Source organism: Festucalex cinctus, chromosome 13 (genome assembly GCF_051991245.1).
Source record: "Festucalex cinctus isolate MCC-2025b chromosome 13, RoL_Fcin_1.0, whole genome shotgun sequence".
NCBI classification, from domain to species: Eukaryota; Metazoa; Chordata; class Actinopteri; order Syngnathiformes; family Syngnathidae; genus Festucalex; species Festucalex cinctus.
In genome coordinates, this window is record NC_135423.1 from 2,973,544 (window position 1) to 2,993,189 (window position 19,646).

The 19,646-nt window shown below is 37.8% G+C and overlaps 1 protein-coding gene across 4 annotated transcripts in view; it reads left to right on the forward strand.

Moving 5' to 3' along the window:
* The window catches only part of arhgap42b (Rho GTPase activating protein 42b), an 86,410-nt gene that overhangs the window by 49,490 nt on the left and 17,274 nt on the right, over positions 1-19,646 (forward strand). For 2 of the 4 annotated variants that reach the window (XM_077494320.1, XM_077494321.1), the window contains exons 5-13: positions 9,611-9,712; positions 9,842-9,952; positions 11,419-11,523; positions 13,649-13,778; positions 13,919-14,019; positions 16,009-16,118; positions 16,523-16,579; positions 18,456-18,534; positions 19,372-19,411. In XM_077494320.1, coding sequence (XP_077350446.1) covers positions 9,611-9,712; positions 9,842-9,952; positions 11,419-11,523; positions 13,649-13,778; positions 13,919-14,019; positions 16,009-16,118; positions 16,523-16,579; positions 18,456-18,534; positions 19,372-19,411 — 835 coding nt within the window. The remainder of the gene's footprint in view (positions 1-9,610; positions 9,713-9,841; positions 9,953-11,418; positions 11,524-13,648; positions 13,779-13,918; positions 14,020-16,008; positions 16,119-16,522; positions 16,580-18,455; positions 18,535-19,371; positions 19,412-19,646) is intronic. The other 2 variants (XM_077494322.1, XM_077494323.1) reach the window with 1 other exon arrangement.

Genomic DNA, 19,646 nt, shown 5'->3' on the forward strand with positions numbered 1-19,646 from the left:
TTCAGTCTACGGAGTTATTTCCCTCTCCCTTCCCCCACTCCACTTTTCAGTGTTATTATTGCACATGTTTATAGAGCGTCTCCTTAAAAGCTCGCTACCTACGTCACTCTTACTCTGTCCACTTCCTCCTAATGGCTCTCTCCGCCCGTATCGCCAAACATTAGCCCGGACTGGAGCGAGATAAAAGGCGGCCATCACGAGTGGCGACTTTTCCACTGTTCCGAGAATGCGGAGGCATGGTCGACCTTTATGAACCCCCCCCCCCAACTCCCTCGTCCAACCCCCCCACATGACCCCATTCCAGTTAGCGCCTTATTTGGCTGCACCGCGAGTAATCCCCGGAGGTCACGTATGGATGCTTCGGCTCGACGCGTGCTGATGCGTGACGCTCGCGGCGCGCCAGCGCATAGACTTGCGCCACTGCAGGGAAATCCACAGACATGCCGTGACAGCTTCTCAACACACACCGGTGGCACAACAATGACAAATGCGCAGAGGACGTTTTGTACATGTTAAAGGGAACATTGTTATGGAAAAAGTAACTCTTAAATTAAAAGTTTTATTTGTTTTGTCACCAAACTTGTATGTCAAATATATTTTCCCCATTGAAATGAATTGAAATTCCATTAATCTGTTCCAGCACCTAAAAAAACCATTTCTTTGTTACTTGTTAATAAAAGAAAAGAAAAGAGTAAATTACAATTAAAAAAAAAAAAAAAAAACAGGCCAAAAAATTATATATCGCCTCCATTTTAGATAAGGCTGAATATAAGGCTCATGCTGTTCGACGTGTTGCACCTTGGCAACAAATTAGCTTCCTTAATGAGCTGCTGGAGACTGCAACCCCCAAACCCCCCCTTGCTTTCATGTCACCATTCCGGGGAAGCCATTTCAAACCAACACACAAGGCGACACCTCGTCAACGCTGATGTTTGAAAGGTTGCGTTGCGTTTTGATATTTCGATGCTTTTCCTTACTTACTTACTGTGCACACATGCAGCCGACGCAAGTGAACGTTCGACCTCCCTCTGCTTACATCTGTTGCCATGGTGATGGGAGGCAAGGAAGACGATGGCCGTGTGGCTCATTCGGTCCACTGTTAAGAAAGAATGGCAATGTTGTCGAGGTGCATGCATCCTGCCAGCATTGTTTTGGGCCGCTCATTATTAGTGTCATGATACACTCACTGGTCACAATATTAGGTACACCCGCACAGCTAAAGACATGCGTACACAGCAGGGGATCTCAAATCGAGGTCATGTGAACCAATTAACCTTGTTTGTTTTCTTTTCTTTTTTTTTGTTTTTTGTTGGGGGGGGGGGGGGTAAATGAGGTAATGTTACAGTAACAAATTCATTTTAATATATTGTAAATGAAGAAACAAACGGTAATACTAGAATAAAGTCAAACTTTAACAAGGTAGGAAAGCAATAAGCGAATAAAAATACAACTAATTTCATAATATTTGTCTTTTATTTTGGGAAAACAAGATACTTATGTGCTCTAAAAATACTATTATACTCTTTAAAAAAAAAAAAAAGTATATTAATATATTTTTAGCTACGGAAGGCAGGAAGGAGGGAAGCAGTAATTTGTAGGAGTATTTTAGTATTTATTTGATTTATTTATTTACCATATTGTTGTTGTGTACATATGCAGCAGTTATGCTAATGCAACTCCGTCAACCTACAGAAAGTTTTTCTTTTAAGTTTAAAATAATTTATTTTAACCTCAGAGATCGCCGTACACTTGTCAGTTTTTGAAGTTTTAAAGCTGTCCGTGTTCTTTCGCAGCCGCTAGCTAGCGTCCAACGTACGCGTTTGCTCGCTACATGCTAGCGTCAGACAGGCTAACAGCGAAGAAACAACAAATGCTGCCGAGATGGGCTTTAATGACTTGATTGCTTAACAGTTGAATTAAATGCTCATCAGCTGGCTAAATATACCTCTCAAAGAGCGCGCGTCACGCAACGATGCGCAACCGCGCTAACACGTCACGCGTGCATTCGCCAAGCTAGCATTCCTGTGACACTATTACGCACGACAACATGCTATGATTCATTCTCACTTGAATCTGCAAATTCCAATTCTCAGCATTTTGGCAGTCTGAATGTGTTACTCAATTGTTTGTGTTCTAAAATCCGTTTGGCTCTCAATGCTAACTGTTAGCAATAGCTTGTCAATGTCGCTTTGCGTTGTTTGCTAGCATTAAAATCGGAGGGGCATATTCACTAAAGGTTTGCATCGCCTTTGCATTGCGCTAACCGGTAAAAATGGAGCAATCCGCGAGCGCCTAATTCACCAAACACGTGGAGATGGGTAAATCCGTCACAACCAAATAAACAATAAATAAATAATAATAAAATAAAAAATACCAAAAGAATAATTCATATTATAACAATAATATAAATAAAATATAAATACATAATATATAAATATATATATATATATACAAAAATATAAAATAACAATAAATAAAAATAAATATAATAATAATAATAATAAGAAGAAGAAAACTAAGCTCATGAATCTTCTTCGCCTACAGTTCCCCGCCACTCTTATGACGTGCTCCCCCTAGTGGCCCGCCAAGTAATTGCTCAATAAGTCATGAACAATGGAGCCGTTCTAGTGGCTGGTTATTAACTACAAATATCACGATACTTGCGTAGACGTATCGATAATCTATTGGGAGACAAAGTATCGCGATATCGATATATCGTCGCACTCCTACTGTGCAGGTGCTGCATGAAAACATTCCGATCTTGTGTATTTGAGAGGCCAGATATAGACGTAGCAGTCATCTACACTTCTTCTGATATTTGCTAATGCAGAATTTTGTGCATACAATTCTTATATTTGGATCTTGTTAAAATACTGCTGGGTAGTGTATTTTATGTTGAGGCTATATAGCTGCCATCCACACACCCACACACTTACAAACACACAACAGGCATTCCAACATTGCTCTGCATCGGAATATTCTCTTCCTGCGTGTGATTTATTCATGAAGGAGTACAAAAGCCATCAGATGAGGAAATCTCCCAGGTGCTACAGTAGAGCCAAGTGTGTGTGTGTGGGGGTGCGTGTGCACGTTTGTTGTGTGTGTATGTTTGTTGCTGAGCGCTCAGAAGTGCTTTGTTTCGATGCTTTTCCCAGCCAGCTGATTACTCTTGGGATCAGTTTGGGTCAAAGATTCCTTCTCTGGTGCGCTGCAGGGGTATAAACGCTGCCATCACACATGTAATGCTTCAAAAACGCTCGGCTGCGCCGTGTTTGTGGTAAACGAGGCCAAAGTGTCAAATAGGTAAATGTAAACGTGCTGCAAGCGGTAAAAGGAGCAATGATTTTTTATTTTATTTATTTATTTATTCATTTATTTTTTTGACAGCTGTTCATGCGCTTAGCTGGCAACTTTTTCTTGTCACTAAGCGAATATTTTTAGAATTGATTAATCTAGCAATTGTTCAATCGATTAATCGACTTATCAGATTGATTTAAGTTTTGCAGTAAAGTGTATTACAAAAGCATTTTTTTCCGCCTGATTACCGTTTATTAACCTGTGATTGGTGTTTATTTTGTACTTTGTATTCATATAGTCATTAACTCACTTACTCCCAATAACTTATATTATATATTTTTTTGTATGTTTTAAGTGTCCCAAAGATTTATTATTATTATTTATTTATTTATTTATTTATTTATTTATTTATTTATTTATTTATTTTTATGCTAGAGCATACAGAAGGCTTTGATTCAGCCTCTCAAATACATACTTAGTGGAGATTAGCAACAAAAATAAAGTAAAAGAGAAAAGAAAAAAAAACCAAACATTTAACTCATTTGCGCCCAATAACGTGTAAATACGTTTTTTTTTTTATGTTTTAAGTGTCCCAAAGACGTATTTATACGTTTTTTGTTTGTTTGTTTTTTTGTTTTGTTTTGTTTTTTTAAATGCTGGATCATACAGAAGGCTTTGATTCAGCCTCTCAACTGCAAAGAACAGTTGCAGAAATGGTAGCTATTACACAAACGGCCAGCAGGAGGCAGCAGAGCAAAGGAGATCAACCAGGGCCATGTTGAAAAAAAAAACTCAATTACTCACAATTTTAAATAGATTTGTGAAAATTCATTAAACTTAGCTATATTCTAATGCTAATTGCTGCAAAACGGAAACAGATACGGACTGACAGACCTTCCCTCAATGTTAACGGAATGCCCACCACTGGATATATCGCATATTTTATATGTATGTATTAGGGGTGTGAATTGCCTAGTACCTGACGATTCGATTCGTATCACGATTCACAGGTCACGATTCGATTCGATACCGATTAATCCCGATACGAATTTATAAGTCGATTGTTGCGATTTTTTTTCATTCAAATTTAGAAAATACTAATCAGTAAGCTTGTAGAGTGTAAGATTTCTATGAAAATGTATTATTTATTTATCTGAAATTTCAGTCTTATAGAGGTTGTAATCTGTTTCATGTTTGAACAGCATAAAAGTAAAATATTAAGGCTTAATGTTCCATTCATATAACATTCTTCCATGCGCAAGGTGTGAATCCTAAAAAAAAAAAAAAAAAAAAAAAAAAATCGATTCTGTCGATTATTGAATCGATTCGAGAATCGCGCGATGTAGTATCGCGATATATCGCCGAATCGATTTTTTTTTTTTAACACCCCTAGTATGTATGTATGGGAGGAGCTAATTTATCAAAGGTTATTAGTGGAAGTTAATGGAGATTTCTTTACTCCATGTGCATGCATTTTTTTTCCAAATTAAATAATCTGTAAAATGTATTTTTCAGGGTTATGTCAAAAAAAGTTTGGAAAGTCATTCCTAAAAAGTGTTTTTTTTGTTATTGCGGTTTGTTATATTTTCCGGTTTAAACTATGAATATAAGTAAGCCCGATTCAGATGACCAGCGTGACAGCTGCTGGAGGCCGCGAGAAGTCATCTTCTCATCACTGGCAACAAACAAGGCTGCTCTCGCCCTATTTTTGGTCTGCAGGTGGTCTTGAAACCGCCAGCCTTCCTTTTTGCAGCCAAGTCCTTCCAGAGTGACACACACAATGACATCAGTCTGAAGCTTGGCAGGATTCTTTTGTATGATTTGCTCCCCCACCTGGTATTGTCTCCCATTCGGCAGGCCTCGCAAGGTGATGCAGGTGCCTTACTCATTACTGGGACAAATCAGAGAGCACCCGGCGCATTCTGCCAGACAGCTTTCTGTTCGATTTGGCAAAAGTACTCCGACAAGTAAAAGCACAGATGTTTGTTTAACACAGTTTTAGGCTTTGCGCTTATCTTCAAACTTGGAGATTGCATTTCGAAAAAAAATCCTGAATTGACTTAACGGGCTCTTTGGGCATATGAATGACTCCAACTCCACATTGCCAGCTGTTTTTGACTGATTTTTCAAGACCCACGGAATATTTTGTTCCACACCGTATCTACCAGAATATTTAGTATAATGTTTCCATCTGCTGGTCATTAACTCATTTGCATTTTATTTATTTTTTTTTTTTTTATGCTAGAGCATGCAGAAGGCTTTGATGCAGCCACTCAACTGCAAAGAACGCTTGAAGCAATGGTAGTTATTTAAAAAAAAAAAAAAAATGGCCAGCAGGTGGCAGCAGAGTATACGAGATCAACCAGGGCCATGTTGTAAAATGCGCTTTTCCCCACTGTTTTAAACAAATTTGTGAATAGTGAGAAACTTAGCTATATTCTAATGCTAACTGCTGCAAAACGAAAATAGATACAAATGTTTGTTTTTTTTTCCTGATGAAAGAAGAGACGCTAATCTTGACTTTGGTAGGTTCCATGTTTTTATTAACCTGGAAATATCCATCTGGTACCTAATTTTGTCGGGAAAAGACGGGTCATTCTGTACAATAATTCGAGCTGATTGGACGATGCGACATTCTACACGTTTGTTTTAACCAATCACGGCCACGGGTGAAAATATCATGTTCGTTTCTGTCGAAGGGGGGAAAAGCACGAACTTCGTCCCAGCTAGAAATGCACGAAGCGCCTCCCGTTGTTCAACATTCAACAAGGAAACGGCGAGTAATTCTGCAAGAACAGAATTAACTGCAGCGTCCATTTGTCCATGTTCGGTTTGTTTGTTAGCTCCGGCGTGGGCGTTTGCATCCTGGTTTCATCACAGTTGCATATTCCGCCCCCAAACACAATGTCGCTCTGTGATTGGTCCGAACCATCAGTGGTTCGGGAACGGCGGTTATCTGCGGGAGCGGTACAAGATGTATTCTCCAGAGTTTCTCAACTCACAAATACCGCGAGGTCATTTTGCGAGAGCAAGGTTATGTTTTTATAGCAATAGAACACAATCTTCTGTGGACTTTTCAAAATCAGTCAGATTCCAGTAAAACAGCCGGGAGCGAAGGGGTTTGCTTCATTAACTCATTCACTATCAGCCATTTTCACAGAAGCAGCCTTATACTCTAGCATAAAAAAACAAAAAACAAAAAAACGTATAAATAGGTCTTTGGGACACTTAGAACATTAAAAAAAAACGTATTTATACGTTATTGGGAGTAAATGAGTTAAAAATGTCTGTGAGTGAATGAGTTAAAATGATACCTAAGCTCCATGTTGGCGGTGGAACTACAACAGCACCTCCTCTGCCCCTCCCATTGGGGAAAAAAAAAAAAAAAAAAAAAAAAAAAGGAGTACACTCTTCCATGGCAATGAATGAGTTACTTACTTCCCACCGCTGACTAGCCAACAAGCAAAGCAGGGTGACAGAATGCAACTGGCGCTTCCTCACATTTTCACTCCTCAGTCCCCACACAGTGCGAAGATGTCGGGATGTGGCGGGCAGCCGTTAGTGGCGCGCGTGTTGCTGGTCAGACTCCCGCTTCGGCCTCGAGGGGTGGGGGGGCCTCGGATAAAACCCGAGTTCTTAATTCATTGTGATTCTCGTAGTGAGTGAGTGTGCGTGTTTTTTCTCTCTCCTGAGGGGCTTCGCTTCACTCGTATGCGTGCTTCCGAAATAATGTCACGTCAACGGCACTTTACCAACGCTGGCAGTTTTTTTTTTTTTTTTTTTTTTTTTTACACTCGAAGAAAAAGTACACGGCGGGTTCTTGAGGGAAATATATTTGCTGTCAGCGTCGTATCATACTTAATCATGTTTATTTAGCTTGACACCTGTTTGTGTTGCTTGTCTCTCTCGACAACAGCACCCCCTTCATCCTCTGCCGACAAAAATCAATTGTGCGCCAGACACAACTAGTACGATAGAAATAAGAAGCCACGTGAAATTATCTATTGATTTTTTTTTTTTTTCTTCTTCGCCGCTCTCCCCTCGTGGTGGGATTGTTTCGTGGTTGTGTCTCTTAGTGAGTTTTAACTCGCTCGGGTGGAACGCTCTTGTGGGTCCAGTCAGCTTGCTGAACATCAGGACCATGGGAATAAAAACAAACAAGCAGGCTCTGGTTTCAAGCTCCCCCTCACCCCCCCCCCCCTTTTTTTTTTCTGTTAAAGTGACTCGCCCCAAGAGGTCAGAACACACAAATGCCTTCGGAGAGAGGAGAAGCCTCTGATTTGGATCATTTTTGGGGGAGGGTGTTAAAAGTCGAGTGTCGCTTGCGAGATGGCCGTCTGGCATGAAAAGCCCATTTCCTGTTCCTCTCCCGGGAAACTTCTGTCAGACCTTGGGGACCATCTTGGAAAATACAGACGTCATCCATCCACTTAAAAAAGTTTTTACCCGCAAGTAGACCCGCTGCTAAATTTATGCTGCTGCTGAGGGTTTATTGTAAGCCTGCCCCCCACCCTCCTGCCCCCTCGGAATGACGGAGTCATTCACTCTTTCCCTACTCCCTAATCACTATATCGGGATTGTTATGTAGTGGACCAGAGAGTTCACTAAAAAGTCAACCAAAACCCTCAACTTATGAGTTTTTATTTATTTTTATTTTTTTTAAGAGCCACAACACAGCAGATGGCCAAAAAAAAAAGGCTAGCTTAGCCGTTATAGCCACTCTCAGTTGAAGTTCATATAATAATATTATATAAATAACTAAACATAAAACCAAGAAAATTACACGTTATTTAATCAAATCACATCACTTTAGTTTGTAAATAGCTGCTAGCGTAATGCTAATACACAATGCAAAACGTCATAGAGGAGCTAACAAAATATTTTACTCTCAGGAGCAACTATTCTGCAAAAATGCTAGCTTAGCCGCTATAGCCACTCACAGTTGAAGTTGATATAATAAATATAATAATGTTATATATATATAATAATATATAAATAAATAAACATAAAACCAAGAGAATTACTCATTGTTATTTAATCAAATCACAGTAGCTAAGCTTATAGCTTAGCCGCTATAGCCACTCACAGTTGAAGTTTATATAATAAATATAATAATATTATATATATATATATATATATATATATATATATATATATATATATATATATATATATATATATATATATATATATATATATTTAAATAAATAAACATAAAACCAAGAGAATTACTCATTGTTATTTAATCAAATCACATCACTTTAGTTTGTAAATAGCTGCTAGCGTAATGCTAATACACAATGCAAAACGTCATAGAGGAGCTAACAAAGCATTTTACTCTCAGGAGCAACTATTCTTCAAAAATGCTAGCTTGGCCGCTACAGCCGCTCTCAGTTGAGGTTTATTGAAGTAACTAAGCATAAAACCAAGAGAATTACACATTATTACTTAATCAAATCACGTCACTTTAGTTTGTAAATAACTGCTAGCTTAATGCTAATACGCAATACAAAACGTCATACAGGAGCTAACAACATTTTACCATGAGGAGCTAAATGACACGAGTGGCTGACAGCATTTTTCTAAGTGAACTGTATCCATGTCAATCCTTTCATATGCTAATTAAGATGCTATTTTGGTAAATATACGTATGTTTATAAGGTTTATATTAATGTTAAGAGTGCATTAATGTGCTGCGAACAAAATTATACTAATCCAATGTGGGTGGTATGATGAATTTCTCCAATACATTATTTAATGGGTATCTTTATTTTACACATTACCTGCTTTTATCAGCTGAGAAAAAAAAATACAATCTTATTATTCAGTGGAGTAATAAAGTGTATTTTTCCTGCTGATTGCTGTACAGGCAACATAGAGATTTTACTTGCCATACATTTGTGTATTAAACACAGTTCTGTACTCACACCTGTTGCCTACTTTTATGTACTTGAATGTAAAACAATCGTCACTGAATACAAAGTGCTGTACATGGAATAAAAGTCAGTCATGCAGTAACGACGAATATAACAAATTTTTTTGGGCACGATACATCGCTCCCATTTTTGATGAACACTTATGTTGCTCATAATGGTGGTACTTGGACAGCTGTCTTTTCTTGATCATTGCGCCAACAGTCATCAATAAAAATAAAAAAATCTTTTATGACTGCCTTCTCTTTCCACAGCATGTGGAGTGGACGTGAATGTGGTTTGACTTCCACCTAGTGGCGACTTCATCACACATTCACAGCACCTAAAAGCTTTCTGCTTTTTAAGCTCTAATTTTATTTATTGGTTCCTATTTATTTCAGGACGGAAAGAAGAAATTTGATAAGGAGACGGAGAAATATTACTCCACACTTGAAAGACACCTCAACCTGTCGTCTAAAAAGAAAGAAGCTTATCTTCAAGAGGTAAAACCCAAACAAACTTATTTTTGTAATAACCAACGCAGCTTTGTGTGTCACCTCAAGACGAATAAAGCTCGGACTCACCTTTCGTTGACTGCATGCTGACCCGCTTCTTTTTCCGCCCGTTGGCAGGCCGACACGCAGATTGATAAGGAGAGGCAGCTCTTCTACGACGCGTCGCTCGAGTACGTTTTCAAAATACAGGAAGTGCAAGAAAAGAAGAAGTTTGAGTTTGTGGAGCCGGTAAGTTGAACTCATTCCCAACAACTGTTTTTTTATTTTTATTTATTTATTTATTTTTAGCGTCATGCGTGCACAAGGCAAATTCATAGTGCTTTACAGCGGCAAAGACACATTAAAATAATTTTTATTAATCATGATTTCAATATCAATAAAAAAAAAATCAGGATTTTTATTTTATTTTTTTTTAACCAATGATTCTCCATGTGTGGTATTTCTACCACTATTTTTATTTACATGTTATAAATATAAATAGATTTTTATTGAATAATTAAGTAATTTTTTATGTCTTACACAACCGCACAACTGTGCATAATGTTACAGTGGCTTAAAATGAACTTGAATATACTTTTTAGAAATTAATCCTCTGCATTTTTACGTTGGGCATTCATAGTGGTACAGTACACGAGAGCTACGTATTTTTTTAGGTGGTATTATTTGGTGTAAAAAGTTGAGAACCGGCTTTGATATAGCTCTTGCATTGGATCTTAGAAGGGTTGGGTGTGCCTAATATTGTGACCTGCGAGTTTACACCACAGCCGCGGGTGTGTCATAAAACCAACAATAACAATATGTGCAGTCATTTCCAACATATCCATTGGCGAAGGTGACGGGTAATATGGAGTTCTCTTTTCTTTTTTTTTTTTTTTTGTATGTGTGGGAGACGTGCGTTGAGAGTCAAGTATTTTCTTCTCGAAAGAATCATCGTAACCCACCCTCTGCATCCCCCCCCCCCCCTGCTTTGTTTACATCTACTGTCAACCCACCTTGCAAAGTAGGACCCACCCCCAAGGAACCGAAATGTAAATCTATTGGCCCCGCAGGTCACCGTTGACGGAACTCAACCTTGCGGTGATGAATCGGTGCACAGATAAGATGACTCATCTTTGGATGTTTGATACCGCCGAGCTCATACCGAAGATCATATCAGCGTTTGTGTCAGCAGGATTTGACTGAGAGACGCTCTCATCAGGCGCAATATTAGGTACACCTGCCTGGTCTGATGGGCCTTAGTACTGTAGAAGTTGGGTCCACAAACTTTAGCTTGGGGTCCGCAACATTATTTCCAAATAAATGATTACAGCGCAAATATCGTACCTCGCGTTGGCTGCGAGATGAAGTTTGAATGTAAAAAAAAAAAAAAAAGGGGTTTGTATGCAGAGGCTTAATGTGGATTAATATGCAAACAATAAAGAATGTCATATTTATTGTACCACCCAATACACTACTGATTTGATATGATTTTGAACAAGATACTGTAATTGCCATAATCTGTGCACAACAACAACAGCAACAACGCCGAGAGCTGCTCAACTGCGGAGGAGTTTGGACCAAGAGGGTCGCTTGGAAGTGCACCTCCTCTCTAACTTTTTTTTTCGAGCACCCTATCCTATTTGCGCGTTGATACGGTTATACGAGCGCGCGTTTGTGTATGTGCGCGTTAATGCCCGAGTGCTGCTCGTCCACAGCTGCTGGCCTTCCTGCAGGGCTTGTTTACGTTCTACCACGAGGGATACGAGCTGGCTCACGAGTTTGAGCCGTACAAGCAGCAGCTCCAGTTCAACCTCCAGAACGTAAGTACTGACCCGCATCTCACCGTGCCCCGGAAGGTCATCAGGTTTCTCGGCTGCTGGTTTTAAAGGAGACATGCCATGCATTTTATTTATTTTTTTTGTTAGGTTATGAGTTGAAAGAGTTCCCAAATGTCTCAATAAAAGTTCTGCTACTTGTTTCCAAAGAGAAGAACATAATGCGAGGCCCCCCATAAAGACTAAGTAAAAGCATCAGTTTTATTTTCACTGGTTAAAGCAGCCCTACGTTGCCAAGTACAGTTGTGCTCATAAGTTTGCATACCCAAAGGTATGCAAACTTATGAGCTCAATTGTTCATATATTCACCACGAGTTGGCCAGAAATTAATTTCTGCTCATACGTTTGCATACCCTAAGGTATCTAAACTTATGAGCACGCATCCCTAGGGGCATGTAAACCTATGAGCACAACTGCATATATCACCATTCACTGCTAGTTGACAGAAATTAATTTGTGCTTATGAATTTGCATCCCCTAAACTTATGAGCGTGCATACTCTAGGCTAGGGGAATGTAAACCTCAACTGTATACAATATTATCACCGTTCACCGCGAGTTGGCAGAAATTTAATTTGCGCTCATAAGTTTATATACCCTAATGTATATAAACTAATGAGCGTGCATACCCCTATGAGCTCAATTGTTTAAATCACCATTCACTACTACATTGAGTTGTGCTCGTAAGTTACATGTAAACATATTTTACTTAAATTCGCATGTAAACTTATGAGCACATACCCTAGTGGTATGTAAACTTATGAGCTGAATTGTATACTGTATATTACAATTTATACTAGTTGGCAAACATACAGTTGTGCTCATAAGTTAACATACCCCTATGATATGTGAACTTATGAGCACAACTGTAAGTAAGTAGTGAGGTAGCGGCCTTGCAACTATTCACTCCGCCCCCTCTACTGCAGGGTATGTAAGGACTACTTATTTTCTAATTAACACTAAAAGTTGAGTTCTAAGAAAAAAAATACAATTTGCACTTGAGCATCCCAAAAAATTGTAAAAGCGTGGATTGTATTTTCACTTAGATTGATTATAATCTGACTATCACCTGAGCAAGCAAGTCATTTTTCCATAACATGTCCCCTTTAATATATTCTGTCCTTAATTTAAAAAAAAAAAAAAAAAAAAAAGCAAAGGTTAAGAGTCAAAGAACAGCAAGCTGCGTTCGACAGCAGTCGCAGCCGCAGGGCCCCTGGAAATCGGCCTGACGCAGCAGCCGTTGCGCTGACATTTTACACTCGCTCTCCACGCCCCGCGAGGCTGAGGGCTCTGATAGCACTGCAAGGCTGCATCAGCATCTCGCCGCTCCACGCCATGACACACTCACTGCAGTCAGCCAGTGGGGGCAAGCAACAAAAGTTCTGCTACTACTTCCTCGCGCTACTTTTCAGAACACAAGTCTATTCAATTAGATGGATCCGATCTCAAACGTCAAAATTAACTCATTCACTCGCAGCCATTTTCACAGAAGCAGTCCCGTTCGCTCTCGGCTGTTTTACTGGATTTTGACTGATTTTGCAAGGCCCACAGAATATTGTGTTCTATTGCTATAAAAGCATGCAATCTATCAAAAGAAAGATTAAAGTCTCTTCTTTCATCAGGAAAAAAAAAAGTATGCTTCTATCTGTTTCCGTTTTGCAGCAATTAGCATTAGAAGAGAGCTAAGTTTCATCAGTTTTCACAAATCTATTTAAAATTGTAAGTAATTGAGCTTTTTTTTCTAAATGGCCCTGGTTGATCTCCTTTTCTCTGCTGCCACCTGCTGGCTGTTTGTGTAATAACTACCATTTCTGCAACCGTTCTTTGCAGTTGAGAGGCTGCATCAAAGCCTTCTGTATGCTCTAGCATAAAAAAAACAAAAACAAAAAACATATAAATACGTCTTTGGGACACTTAGAACATTAAAAACGTATTTATACGTTATTGGGAGCAAATGAGTTACCGTTGCGGATAGATTAGATTGGATAGTTTATGCACCGACAATGTTTCAGGTTTCTATTTTGTGCAATTTTTAAACCTTTGAGGAATTAACATGCGACTGTTACCAGAGGAGGATTAGCAGCAGCAAACATGCTCTTCTCTCCACGTAGACTCGCAACAACTTTGTGAGCACCAAACAGGAAGTGGAGAAGCTGATGAGGAGGATCAGGTCTGCCGACCAGGACTACAAAGCTCCGGGCCGGTGGAGCATGGAGGGATTCCTGTATGTGCAGGAGAAACGTGAGTGAGCGCTTACGATGCCGCAACGGAAATGTTGCCGTTAAGCTATTGAGGGAAATGGTGTCAAGAGGAAGTCTTTGAAAATGACACATCTTACGCTTCAAAATATATGCAATGTTTTTGTTGTTGTTGTGTCTTAGGTCCTCTGGGCTGTACGTGGACAAGGCACTACTGCACTTATGAGAAAAGCAGCAAAACTTTTGCCATGAGCAATACTGACAACAAGTCAGCCAATAAACAGGTAGTTCACGCTCCCCGTTTTGTTTTTTTGTTTTTTTGTTGTAGTTTAAGCTTCGCATTTTGTTTAGTTTAGTTTGGACTTTGCTGAGTTGGGAGTTTTGGGGTTTGGTCTTAGTTTTGTTACGTCATGTAATGCGAGTTTAGGTTAGTTTTTCTTCCATTGATTTAGTTTAGGTTGCGTTTGCTTTATTTAATTTTTGTTGAGTTTGGTCTTTGTTTTGTTCAGATTATATTCACATTTGTTTATCTTAAAGGGATACTTTACTTATTTAGCCATTTTTGGCAGTCAAACATTAATATTTTACCTATAATAACTCAACTCAACTTTATAAAGCGCTTTAAGAACGAGCATTGCTGTATACAAAGTGCTGTACATAAACATAAATATCAGTTTTGCAGTAAACAAGAACAAAGCAAACATTTTGAAGTGTGAAATACAAGTTTGTTTGTTTTTGGTTTTTTTTGATATTTTAATTATTTTTCATGTACAATTAGTACCTTTAAAGCAGGGGTGTCAAACATAAGGCCCGCGGGCCGGATCAGGCCCTCAAAGGGGTTTAATCCGGCCCGTGAGATGATATTGTAAAGTTAAAAAAAAAATAAAAATAAAAATTGTAATTTTAAAATTGTACTCAGCCGGCCATAATCAAAATATATAAAATTTGCAATTTCACAAGCAGTCCTCAGATGAGCAATGCAACGGGGGACTCGTCCTGGATGTCATTATTTTACACACAACTTAAAGTTATGGCTTGTTTAATTATTATTATTATTATTTTAAATCATAGACCGACATAAATGTGTTAAATACGACACAAATTCAATTACTGTTAACGCAAATAGATATGACAAGGATTAGCCTTCTTAGAACGTCATTAACTGCGCCACGTAATACATTCTGGGAACAATATATATGCAAAACACGTCTGGAACGAATAACGAAAGTGTTGCCGCGTTCCATTTGCATTTGTGTTATTCTTTGGAACAACATGATTACAGTTGAGCTCTGTAATTTAGGGCTGGTCCACGAAAATCTGCGTATAAATGACGGTAATCGTTTTTAAGTTATATACCGTTAGTTTACCGATGTGGCCCACTTGGTAATATATTTTCCTCCATGCGGCCCCTGAGCTATTCTGAGTTTGACACCCCTGCTTTAAAGGCTCGGTCTGCCGTCAGGAAAAGGCGCTTTTTCAATACAGGATTTAAACAAACAAACTACTTCTCAATTTACAGCTATGGGCTTCTCTTTATGTCTGGTGGTGATTTTTTCCTTAACCCCCACCCCCCTAGTCTGTATTTTGCCATTTTGTGATTGTTTTGTAAACAGTGGGGGACATTTCTGTGGAAAGACAGTGTTTACAACCCTCCAGCCAATCGCGGAGCGGGGGGGTGGCGTGTCACAAATGGGGCCGGGCGAATTTGTCGGCTGCGTGACGTCACTCCCGCGGCAATTTGACAGCCCGCACGGATTATTATTATTATTATTTTTATTTTATTTTTTACTCACTCACAGAAACTTACATGTGTGAATGAGTATCTGTTTTCTAGGGTTGGTCATGTGACATTCACAAGCTGAGCTGTGATTGGTTACCTGAGCCCTTGTGATGTCATTTTCAGTCGACAGCAAGTTTCAAAATGTGTTTTTAAAAGTACTAATTGTACGTGAAAAATAATGGAAGTATCAAATTAATTATAGAAAAAAACATTAACTTTTTATTGCTATAATGGGCTAAATAAGTGAAGCATCCCTTTAACCGAACTCATTTATCCTGATATCTCTTCATAATTTGTCTACGACTTTATTCTTGGCATGTAATTAACGAAATCATTTTTTGTTCTATGTTTTTTTTTTTTTTTTCTTTTTAATCACTAACTGTAGAATTACTTGCGTCGTGTTTAATAGATGTCAAACAGGTAAGCCTGAAACTAACATTGTACATTTAATACTGAATTATTTTGTGATGTTTTTATTGCACTTATCTTTTAGAACGGCCTGGTAGCAAACCAGCCCGAGATGTTCAAGCTCAAGTCATGCATCCGGAGGAAAACGGACTCCATCGACAAGCGCTTCTGCTTCGACATCGAGGTGCTGGAAAGGTCTGTGACTTGGCATAGAACTACTCAATAAAAAGTTAGATTATTGTGGCTTTTTTTTTTTTTTTTTTAAATCTTTCTCGCCGTATTTATTCAAGGCTCAAGAAAAAGCTCGATTGAAGTGCATGTGAGACGTTTTATGTTCCAATTAAGCCAGCGTGTCCCGGCAGAACAAACTGATGTCGTTTGGCTTCCGTTAGCATCCATGTTTTCATCTCCCTTTGAGTCTGGCATGAATCCCCGACCCCTTTTTGTTACATATGCAGTATCCCCCCCCCCCCCTCTATTTGCGGCACAAATAGTGAATGAATGAATAGTGAATATGTGAGGGATTACTTGTAACCTCAACGTTTTAAACCCATTCCCAGTCCTTCTTCTTCTTCTTCTTCTTCTTCATGTCCACATAGAAACGGCGTCTGCCGCGGAACTCTTTTCAGGCCGCTTCGGTTGTTCTATAAAGTCCGGTACGTGAGCGGACCCTCGTTGCATGTGCACGCGTGTGTGTGTGTATGTGCGCCGCTTACCTGTGATTCGCACCTTCTTCTTCTTTTCTGCCTGGTTTGCTGCCTCGCTGGGACCAAACGTGCTTTTCAAGTGCATTTTACACTGATTGATATCCTCGGGAAAATCAAAATCTTTCAGTTTCTGCTTTCAATTTACCAAAGTGAACTTCATTTGCTCGCAGCTGAACTTCAATTACTTGAAGAATTTTTAATGTGGGCTCATCATGTAATGTGATGTTCTGCAAAGGAGTGGCAGTGCCACACTGAAAATTAAAAGACTATACAGTCTATACTACAGGGGAAAAGTTGTATTCTGTTGAAGGGAAGAATTTGGTCTCAACAGAATACAGTCACATTTTTTCAAAGGGGGGAGTAAAAAAATAAATAAATAAAAAAATTCCGACATTTAATGTTCAAAACGTATTCAAAAATTTGGATCCATTGCACACGCTCATCCTCCTCTTTTTCTAATCAGTTAATTATTTGCATAATTTAAAATAGGGGAAAAAAATGACCCCAATAGTTTGAACTGAACAAATATGTCATACACAAACATTTATTAAATGCTTTATGTAGTCGTTTATTGCTCAAACACAACCTGTGCTACCTTTAACGTAAACATTCGCTGTCAATCTAAAAGATCATCTGCACTCAAAATTAATAGTGTGTTGTTTATTATTGTTTTTTTTTTTTTATTCTGAGCGCTTAAAAAATAAAATAAAATAAAAAAATAAAAATAAAAAATACATTAAAAGAAATAAAAATGAATAAATAAAAAAAAATAATAAAGAAATAATAATTAAAAAAATATATAACAATTAATAGTGTGATTAGTCAGCATTAATACATGATAATGTGATTAATTATTTAGTTAACGCTTTAACTTTAAGAGCACAAATCTCTCTCTCTCTCTCTCTCTCTCTCTCTCTCTCTCTCTTGTAATGGTAGGAGAATAAGGTTGTATTTTTCTTTTTCTTTCTTTTTCTTTTTTTTTTTTTATAAGAAAAATGGTTGTAATGTTGCAAAAATAAGGTCTTATTTTTGAGGAAAAAAATAGAGAACATAAAAATGTTTTCTTGAAAGATAGACTATATCTTTAAAAAAAAAAAAATGACTGCAGTGAATTCTATTACGTTTGCAACTTCTGGAAAAAATACAACTTAATTTTTATAACATAATATTTGTATTATTTTGAAAGTATGATTTTTTTTTTTCTTTAAAATATATCATTTTATTCTCACAAGTTTATACTTTTCTTCTGGGGCGGCGGCGAGAGACATTTATTCTAATAAGAAAAAATGTCATCTTGTAATATCACAACTTATTATAAGTTGTATTGTACTGTATTGTATTATAAGTTGTATTATATTAATATATTATTAAAGACTCTTGTCTAAAAAAAAAAAAAAAAAAAAAGTGTTCTCTTACAATTGCAACTGTTTAAGTCTACAAACTTATTTTTTCTGAAAATGTACTTTTGTCTTGATCCCGTCATTTTGTTTCTCTTCATACCGTACACATGCACGTCGGTACAAACCGATGATATGGCCCAAACAATCGAGCCACACCTCCAAATGGATCCAATCCGAGCGCTTTTGTGTGACGCGCCGATGAGGTGGTGGTAAAGCGGATGCATGCTGGCCTGGGTGTGCAGTGGTGAATCACGCTGGCATTATGCAGCTTGTAATCAATCAATCAATCAATCAATCAAGCGTGGAATGTGAAGCACATAACTTGGTCACGCTGGCCCTTTAACAGTGACAACTGAAAACATCCCTGACATCATACTGAAACCAGATCTTTTTTTTTTTTTTTTTTTTTTCCCCTCCCACCCCAGGCATGGTGTCATGACACTGCAGGCGCTGTCCGAGTCCAACAGGAGACTGTGGCTGGAGGCCATGGACGGCAAGGAGCCGGTAAGGAACCCCACCCGGGACCAATGACGGTCCTGCAGGGGACCAAAAACTACTCTCTAACTCAATCATGTGCCACTGGCTCCCTCATGTGTCTGCTGATAGAAACTACAATGTCACTTTATATGCTTGAAAACACATAAATAAATAAATAAATGTGTAGGTAAAATACTGCATGGATAGAATGAATAATATTATTTATATTATTTATCCATCCATCCATTTTCTGTCCTGCTTATTATCATTAATTTAATTATAATGAATTAATCATTTAATCACTAAAAATTCCTAAAATAATTGAGGAATACAGGAAATGTACCAATTCTGTAATAGTGTAAAATATGTAAAGTAGTAGAGAATGGGTGAGTACCGATACCAACCTTATTTTAAGGTATTGGGTACTTGTGAAGGTTGCCGATACCAACCAAAAGTACTTAAAAAATATATATATATAATAATAATTTTACATAGATAGAGTAAGACTTCTTTAGCTGTGGTACGATCTTTTTGTCATTTTGTTAAATGAAATGTTATATAACTCAGCATCAGAGAGTACGCAAAAGAGTGAATGCTAATGATGGTGTCGGTATTAAAAAAAAAAAAAAATCCCTATAAAATTGTAAAACAGTAAAATAGCAAATTGTAAAATATTTATTTTCACGTTTTATATTATTTTATTTTTATTTTTTTTTAGTTACAATAAAAAAAGAAAACCACATATTTCATAAAATGTACAGTATTTTTTTTAAATGTTTAACATGGATCCTGCTACAGATGATTAATTCTTAAGCATGCTAAAATTAATACAATATTTTCCTTTGCCTTTTTGTCATTTTCTAGATTTACAACCTGCCTGCCATACTAAGCAAGAAGGAAGAGAGTAAGTTTGACTTTAAATGTCTACCAATGTAATTTATTTGTGACGTTAACACATTTCTAACATGTACCAGTACCTTATCATGGAAAAATAAATAAATAAATAATAATCCTTTGGCTTTTGTATTAGATATAACTAAAGTGTATGTACCTAATGAAGTGGCCAGTGAGTGTACAGTATTACTCGCACACCAAAATAAATGGCCGACTAATCATCTTAACATAACGACCACATGCCT